Here is a 9226-nt window from a genome sequence, read left to right as displayed (position 1 = left end):
TAGAGAAAATTAAGAAAAATATAGGAAGTGATTCTTATAAAAGAGAGAGAGAGCTTATATTGATTGCATCGAACCTAAGGTAAGTGGGTATTGTGATTGGATATCCTATGTTGTTTTCAAAGTATTTTCAAAGTATTTTTAGTATAGTAAGTGGATATTATGATCGCATAACATACATAGTTTTCAAGTCTTCCATTTGTGTTTTCTACGTATTTTCATATATAAAGTACAAATCTTTTGCCAAAGTAATATTGTGTTCTAAGTGTTATTTTGTCCATGTGTTATGAAAACTAATTCTAAAAAGTGTACATCACTTGTTATCAAGGTGAACAGTTCCAAAAGGAGCTACATGATGTTAAGCTTCAGTGTGGCCATATGTAACCATTCTGTTTTCAGGTGTAGTGGAAAAGTGATAGATGTAAGTGTTAAGTGTTCCGTTTTTTGTTGTATGGGAAAGTGTTAAGTGTTAAGTTGGCACCTAGCATGCATGACAGTAAAAAGATGTGAATGACCTTCCATAACAGTGATGTAGTAGAGCTCATTATACAATGTAGCAAAGTGCATATGTTTTCTAGTTCTGGGACATGTGGCTCATTATATAATGTGGTGCACTATACCTGCTAAGTGATATGGTATATGTGAGAGTGTAGTCATTGTACAATGTAGCAATGTGTTTTTGAATTGTGATTCTGATTTCAGTTTTTGACTGTGCATTTGTTTTCAGTGAAAATGAATATGTTTTTGAGAAAAGTATATCTGATATATATGTTTTGATGTGTAAAAGTTATATATATTGCATGTATCTGTTGTGTTGTCTTATCTCCTTACTCGGTGTAACAATCCGCCCATTGTTGTGCCTAATTAATTTGAAAAAATCTTATTTATTCGAGCCTTTGACCGCATTAAACTCATTTAATTTACTCTGCATATTATTTATCGTAATTCATCAATTTGGTTAATTTTAAGTTATTATACTTTTATTTGATTTTATTTAATTTTATCAAATTACATTAAATTTTATTTAATTCAATTTAGAAAATTTGAAAAAAAATCAGAAAAACAGTGAGACGGGAAGAAATCCTGCGGGGGAGCAGAGCCGCCTGCGTAGGATGTCGCTCATTGTGTGAGCTTGCACGCGCGCACAGTGTGCGCGATGCAGAGCTAGGTCCTCTGTACATCTTGTCATGCACAGGCGGGTCGTAAGCGCGTCACCTTGCGCGGACAAGTATCGCACATTGTGTGCACACCATCCGTGCAGTAAGCTTGTGCTGATAGGCCCTTTGCGCCTAGGGTCTGCGCACACGGTGCCCAACCCGCCTAGGCCCTGCGCACATGGAAAGAGGCTTGTGCGGTTGCAGGCTACCCTGCAGCGCCCTAACTAGGCCATTGCCGCCTCTGATAGTGCGCTGCCATGCCTCAAGCTGCGTGTCGCCGCCACCGGAAGAAGAGGCCCTCCTCCCTCATTTTTCATGTCGAACATCTTTTTCTTCTCTCTCTTCACCGAATTTTGCTACTTGGTGCGAATCTAATGGTTCTAAAATTCTATAAATAGGTCTTCCCATCCCATTCTTCCCCTCACTTCTTTTCTTCCATTTTTCAAGACTTAGAGAGAGAGAAAAAGAGAGAAAGTGATCTAGTGAGAGAAGGAGGGAAAGAAAAGAGGAATTATAAAGGAGAAAACATCAAGATTTTAGTAAGAAATTTCGTATTTCTTTTGACGTCTTAAGGAATATTTTTAGATAAATTAAAATTATTAAACATGATGATTGTGAATTTGCCTATTTTGTGTACTTTTGTGTTATAGTTGAATTAAGTCGAATTGTTCTTATTTTCAAGCATGCTATGTGATTTATGAACACTTGATGATTTACATGTAATAAAAAATAATATGAAGTCGGTATTATTATTTGAAAAAATAAAAACAACAAAAAAAAGTAAAATGAAACATGAATGGTTCGAAGTATATATCTGTTTTGACATGTATAATGCATCAAGTGTCTCATTAGGCTTTTTATCTTTGAGGAGTATCTGTTCTCCTACTCCCTTTTGTGGTATCTGTTTCTCCCTCCCCCATCTGGTCAAGAAAGACGTAAGAGGACCACTCCTAGTGGATGACGGCATACCCTTTGACAAGAGTGGTAACGCAAATAACTGTTAGGGGCCACCATTAGCTAAGTACTGTCGTGACTGTAGATATCTAATAGGGCCATTATGGTTGGTACGGTTATGGTCGTAGATCGTACCATGGTTTGGCGAGCTGGAAATGTGTCTAAGCAAATTTTCGTATTTGTATCTTATCTGATCATTTTACTTGGGTAGTTGGAAATCTGTATCTGCATAAAGAGATAGAAGTTGCAACGACTTTACTAAGCATGACACGAAAATTTGAGCATCTCATGATTTATTTAATTTTTTCTATTATCTGGCATGATGTATATTTGATTGTTTATATTAATGTACTATTTTCTTAATAAATAAATTATTTTCATAATGTAAGATAGGTCTACGAGGTGAACAATCTGTAAGCTTTTAAATTTGAATAATTCACCTTTAAAACATTACGATGTTAATTTAATATTATTTTTCTGACTGATCATATGGAACTCAATCTTTCCATGCGTCCCACCCCGATGAGGAAGAAAATGAGAAACCATAGACTGACCTACCCTTTGAAGTCTATGAGAATCCCGTAGATCCACAAAATTTGAGTGCATGATTGTTTCTGCACTCTGATGAGTCCAATAGCATAGTGAAAGAAGTGGCATTTCTTTATGTTTTAATTTTTTTTTTGTATTTTGTAGCCATTTCAGGTCTTAGTTATATATCTGTAATTGGAACTCATATATATATGTTTGTAAGAGATTTGTATTAATTTGTTCTACTGCATAAAATTTTATCATGCACTCGCTATTTTGTATACGTATCTGATACCCATTTGCTTTAATTAGCACTTGGGATGTCACAGATGGTATCAGAGTAGAATAATTGCAGATCATATCCCTTACACTGAGGCCTTAAGTAGAAAAACCCTTTAAAGTACCTAGGAAAAATAAGTTCTCTTTTTAAAAGTAGACCACTAACTCGTGTCTTCCTTTTTTGTAGGAATGATGCGAGGAAGACCATCTGTATAGCGTACAGAGTGACTTGAAGCCCTGGATCACCCGACTAGGGCTGAATTTGTCGAACTCTTTTGAGTTATCCAAGGATTAACTACAGCAATAGGAAAAAATCAAGTCAACCCTTGTCCACCTCCTGTCCCCGAATATTGAACCACCGAGAAGTCCATTTCTCACAACATAGCAAACTTTAGGAAACTTAACCCCTCATACTTTGAAAGTGGCTTTGATCCCTTAGTAGCCAAAGCCTGGATCCTACAGATAGAGAAATTTTTCTCTGTCCTAGATCTGACCGAGGAATAGAAATTTCTCCTTATAGCTTTCATACTAAACGGCAAAGTAGAATACTGAGGCAACTTTAAAAGGAAGTCCTGCCTACCCCTACCACTGGGGATGTTTTAATGGATGCATTTTTTGATCACTTCTTCCCTGCCTATGTCCGAGAAAAAATGAGGAGGAATTTTTGGACCTCTGCTAAGAAAGTCTGACGGTTGCCTAGCATGCAGCCTATTTTGTTCAACTATCTAGGTTTGTCCCTTTAATGGTCACCCCTGAAAGTCAAAAAGGTAGAAAGTTTCTGAAGGACTTTCGTGCCGACATCTATGACCAAGTCACGATGCTGAGATCCAGCTCGTATGCAGAGGTGCTCGAACATATCCAGTTGGTAGAAGATCTCATCTCGGCCAAGCACCAATGCATTGGTCGAGTCTGTTCCCAACAACAACCCCAGAAGCTTAAGAGGAGATTGCCTGACCCAGTAAATAGCCAACCTGATAAACAAGCTAGAGTTATCCTTCCCCCTACCTTACCTCTACCTAGAGTTCAACCTATCTGACCTAACCAATCCTATCAGCATTGTAATCGCTCACATGGTGACCTGCCCTGTCGATGTATCAATAATGCTTGTTATCAGTGCGGAACCCAACACCTTATAAATAACTACCGCAGCGACCAAAGGATGTCGCCCGGCCTATAGCACAAGGTCGCGTGTACCACTTGGATGAATTTAGTGCTTATCCTACCCCTGTTCTTATTCAGGATATGCTTTTTTTTCATGAAACTTCTACTAAGGATCCAATCGATACAAGTGCTACTCACTCTATATTTTCCGTGCATTTGCTTATAATCTTGATTTTAGACCAGAATCTTTTGCAGAAATATTAATGGTAGAAACTCTCTATGTGGGACTATTAGAAGCCCACTGTGTATAGAAAGACTGTAGGATAAAAACTTCAAGAATAGAGTATTTGTGAATATGATACTGTTAGATTTTGTAGGGTTTGATGTAATATTAGGAATGAACTGGTTAGAACAATATAATGCTATAATCAACTGTGAAAGTAAAATTGTAACTTTACGGTCCCCAAAAAAGGAATAAAATTTTGCTATTATTTTTCCTAACCATTGAATAAACAGGAATATGGGTGTTGATCTTGCTGTGTGTGCCATACCGATTGTTTGCAACTTTTCAGACGTCTTTACCATTGAACTTCCTGGTCTACCTCTCCTGCGAGAGGTAGAGTTCTTAATTGAATAGTTGCTCGAAACCCAGCCAATTTCGAAACCCACCTATCGTATGAGTCGTGCTGAGCTAACAGAGTTAGAACATCAGCTTTCTGACCTTATTACCATGAATTTTATTCGCCCTAGCCATTCTCTTTGTGGTACTCTAGTATTGTTTGTGAAGAAAAAGGATGGTTCCCTTAGAATCTGTATGGACTACAAGAAACTCAACCGAGTAACTGTTACAAGTAAATACTCCTTACCTCGGATCGATGACCTCTTTAATCAACTGTAAGGAGCCACGGTCTTCTCTAAGATTGACCTCAGGACGGGATACCACCAGTTAAAAGTCAAAGAAGAAGATATTCCAAAAATCGCCTTTCAATGTAAGTACAGTTTGTATGAGTTCAGAGTAATGTCATTCAGATTAATTAATGCCCCTGCAGCATTCATGGACCTAATGAATAGAGTTTTTTGGTAAGCGTCTAGATCAATACATCATTGTTTTTATTAATGACATCCTAGTATATTCCAAGAGCCTTGAAGAACATAGAGTGCACTTGATTGTAATGTTGGAGACTCTTAACCACAACCAACTTTACATTAAACTAAGCAAATACTCTTTATGATTGGATCAAGTTTCCTTTCTCGGTCATGTAATTTTAACTGAAGGAGTTTCTGTAGACCCATTCAAGGTTCAAACAGTGGTCAACTGGAATCCGCCCACCAACATGGTTGAGTTATGTAGTTTTCTTGGCTTGGCAGGTTATTACCGATGATTCATTGATGGATTCGCTAAGATTGCTGCCTCACTGACCTGACTTCCCCAAAAAGAGTACCATTCATCAGGAATTATGAGTTTAGTGAAAGATTCATGGAATTTAAGCATCGTCTCACCTCTGCTCCTCTTTTAATCCTCCCTGACAATATTGGTAGACTCCAGGTCTATTGTGACGCATCTCATATCAATTTGGGGTGTGTTTTAATGCAACATGGCAGAGTAGTCGCTTATGGGTGCCAATAGCTAAAACTTCCTGAACGAAACTACCCTAACCACGACCTGGAGCTAGCAGCCATTATCTTTGCCCTAAAGATATGGCGTCATTACTTGTATGATTACACTTTTAAAATTTACACTGATCATAAGAGTTTAAAGTACATCTTTTTGCAGAGGGAGTTAAACATGAGACAGAGATGCTAGATGGATCTTCTGAAAGACTACGACTACAAGATCATCTATCACCCTGGGAGAAAAAATGTAGCCGCTGATGCATTAAGCCAAAAGGAGTATGCTGTGTTGGCTCAAACCATAGTCTCTAGTTGGAGATTAATGGATACTGTACAATCGCTCTGCCTTAGCTACTACGGCAAGGGCATCTATCTCATGCAGATCTGAGCCCTACCAGATCTCTTTATAAAAATCTAGGAAGCTCAGTCCACAAGCCTGGAACTCACCAAGAATCTAAGTAAGTTCACTTCTAACGAATCTCCTGATTTCAAGATTTCATAATCGAATTTGGGTCCCTATTGTTGTAAAGGCGGATGTTCTCAAGACCACCCACTCTTCTAAGCTATCCATCTATCTTAGAAGTACCAAAATATATCAGGACTTGAAGCGTCAGTATTGGTGGCCAGGATTGAAGAAGGATAGAGTTAATTACATCTCCCGATGCCTTACTTATCAGCAGATTAAGGTAGAACATCAGAGACCCAGCAGTTTATTATAAGCTCTTCCTATTCCTAAATGGAAATGGGAGCATGTAACTATGAATTTTATCATAGGATTGCCCAAGCATGTTCTGGTAAAAATTCTATCTGGGTCATTGTGGAGAAACTAAGCAAATCCGCCCACATTTTTTTTCCATCAGAACCACTAACTCCACCAGCAAGTTAGTCCGCTTATATGTTGATGAGATATCTTAACTTCATGGTGTTCCCTCATCTATTGTGTTTGACTGTGATCTCCAATTTACCTCCCACTTTTGGGATAGCTTCCATGAAGCTTTAGGGTTTGGGTTGTATTTCAGTACTACTTATCATCCCCAAATGGATGGTCAGTTGGACCGTACGATCCAGATATTGGAAGACATGTTGCGTGCTTGTGTCTTCGACTTCGATGATAACTTGTATGAGTATCTTCCCCTTTGTGAATTTGCTTATAATAACAATTATCATTCCAGACATGGCCCTATATGAAGCATTGAATGGAAGGTCTTGTCATTCCCCTACTTGTTGGAGTGAAATCAGAAACCAACGCCATTTGGGACAAGAGTTCATTCAAAAGACCATTGAGAAGGTTGCAATCATTTGCAAGAAGTTGGCAATTTCCCAAAGCCGTCAGAAGAGTTACGCCGACAATCATAGGTGACCCTTAGAGTTTGTTGTGGGAGATCAAGTCGTCCTCAAGGTTTTCCCTTATAAGGGAAAGATGTGGTTCGAGAAAATAGGGAAGTTGAGTTCTCTTTATATGGGACCTTTTCAGATAATCGAGCACATTGGCCCCATGGCATACCACTTTGTTCTATCCCAAGAATTTACGGATTTATATGACATCTTTCACTTCTCGATGCTTAAGAGGTACAATCCTGATCCTTTTGATATTATTCCTCACGATGAGGTGCGGGTACAAGCCAACATGACTTATGAGGAGGTTCTCATGGAGATTATTTGTTTGACCAATAAGATCTTCCGTAACAAGATGATTCTCATGGTGAAGGTGCGATGGCAACATCATACCCTGGAGAAAGCTACGTGGGAGTTGGAGAACGAGATGAGGGAGAAGTATCCAGATTTGTTCAAGATATAATTTGGGGACCAAATTTTTTTAAGGTGGTGGGAATGTAACATCCCACCCATCGTTGGACTTAATTAATTTGGAAAAATCCTATTTATTCGAGTCTTTGCCCGCATTAAACTCATTTAATTTATTCTGCATATTATTTATCGTAATTCATAAATCTAGTTAATTTTTAATTATTTTGTTTTTATTTAATTTTAATTATTATTATTTAATTTTATCAAATTGCATTAAATTTTATTTAATTTAATTTAGAAAATTTTGAAAAATTTGGAAAAACAGTGAAACGGAAAGATATCCCACGGGGGAGACGAATCGCCAGCGCACTTTTTATTCATAATTCTGTGGCCATCATTCAAGATACACTTTTTATTCATAATTCTGTGGCTCGTGCTTTGATTGATACTGGTGCCACCCACTCCTTTATATCTTGTGATTTTGTTAGGCACTTAGTAGTTAAGCCTGAATCTTTAGGAAAACCTTGGTTATAGAGACACCGTTTAGGGGACTTTTAAAAGCTCATATAGTGTATAAGGTCTGTAAGGTGAAAGTTTTGGGTAGAGAGTTGACCGTAAACTTTATACTCCTAGATTTTTTTGGTTTTAATATGATTTTTTATATGGATTGGCTGAAAGCCAACCATGTCATTATTGATTGTTATGATAAAATTGTAACCATTTGTCCTCTTAAGAAGAAACAACCTTAGGATAAAGGCAAATAAGAAATTTTGTTTTGTACAAACATATGTTTTGTAAATAAATTTGAACATTTTAAATTACCTGTGTTTGACATTTCTTGAATTTATAGGCATGATGAAAAGTTTAAAATAAAACTTCCTATCTTTTTATAACCTCTTTGATGATTAGGCTAATAAACTGTGAGAACTTTATACAGACAATCCCAATTGTCTGTAACTTTTTGGACTTTCTTCATGAGGAGCTTCTAGTTCTGCCACCCATTCTGGAGATTGAGTTCTCCATCGACCTAGTTCCAGGGACACATCCCATTTCCAAGGCCATTTATTGGATGGGTCGAGCTATACTTTGAGAGTTGCGTCGTTAGATAGTAGCACTGCGATAAAAGAAGTTTATTAGAGCAAGTAATTCTCATTGGGGTGCTCCAGTATCATTTGCTGAGAAAAAGGATGGAACCTGTAACAGCCTGAAAACCTTTGTGCTTAATTGTATTGTAAACTCCTAATTATTTGGGCCTTGAGACGATTTAAACTCTTTAAAAATTTCATGCTAATTTCTAAATGAAATTTAATTTACGAGTTTTTGTATTTATTGGTTATTTAGTTTAAATAATTGTTTAAAAAATATTTTGAATATTGGTTTGTTAAAATTTTATTTTTAAATCAAAATCATGATGTCCACCTGACTCAAGTTTTGAGAACACTTAAATAGCACAAACTGTATGCCAAATTTAGTAAGTGCTCCTTCTAGTTGGATCAGATCTCTTTCCTTGGTCATATTATTTCTAGTGAAGGTGTTTCTATGAATCTTTCGAAGATTGAATCAATAATTAATTAGAGTCAACCAACGAATGTCACTAAAGTCCATAGTTTTTTAGTTTGGCAGGATATTATCGCCACTTCATTGAATTTTTTTCCACATTACGGCCCCTTTGACCTGCCTCACTAGGAGGGAAGTTATTTTCTGGTGAGACCCCAACTGTGAAGAAAGTTTTGTGGAACTCAAGCATCGACTTACCACTGCCCTAGTACTGATTTTCCTAATAATACCGATGGGTCTCAAGTTTACTGTGATGTATCTCATATTAGTTTGGGATACATGGTCAGGTAGTATCT

General features: G+C 37.3%; 1 protein-coding gene across 1 annotated transcript; it reads left to right on the top strand.

The window, feature by feature from the left end:
- The first annotated feature begins 5820 nt into the window (after window positions 1–5820).
- On the top strand, window positions 5821–7425 carry LOC148253405 (uncharacterized). The gene is made up of 3 exons (XM_088223361.1): window positions 5821–5992; window positions 6800–6939; window positions 7102–7425. Exons 1-3 carry the CDS (start codon window positions 5821–5823, stop codon window positions 7423–7425), a joined length of 636 nt encoding a protein of 211 aa, XP_088079487.1.
- Window positions 7426–9226: the final 1801 nt, after the last annotated feature.

The sequence above is a fragment of the Carica papaya genome, chromosome 6 (assembly GCF_054855325.1).
Source record: "Carica papaya isolate Zhongbai chromosome 6, ASM5485532v1, whole genome shotgun sequence".
In the NCBI taxonomy this organism is placed as follows: domain Eukaryota; kingdom Viridiplantae; phylum Streptophyta; class Magnoliopsida; order Brassicales; family Caricaceae; genus Carica; species Carica papaya.
This window is presented reverse-complemented; position numbering and strand designations above follow the sequence as displayed.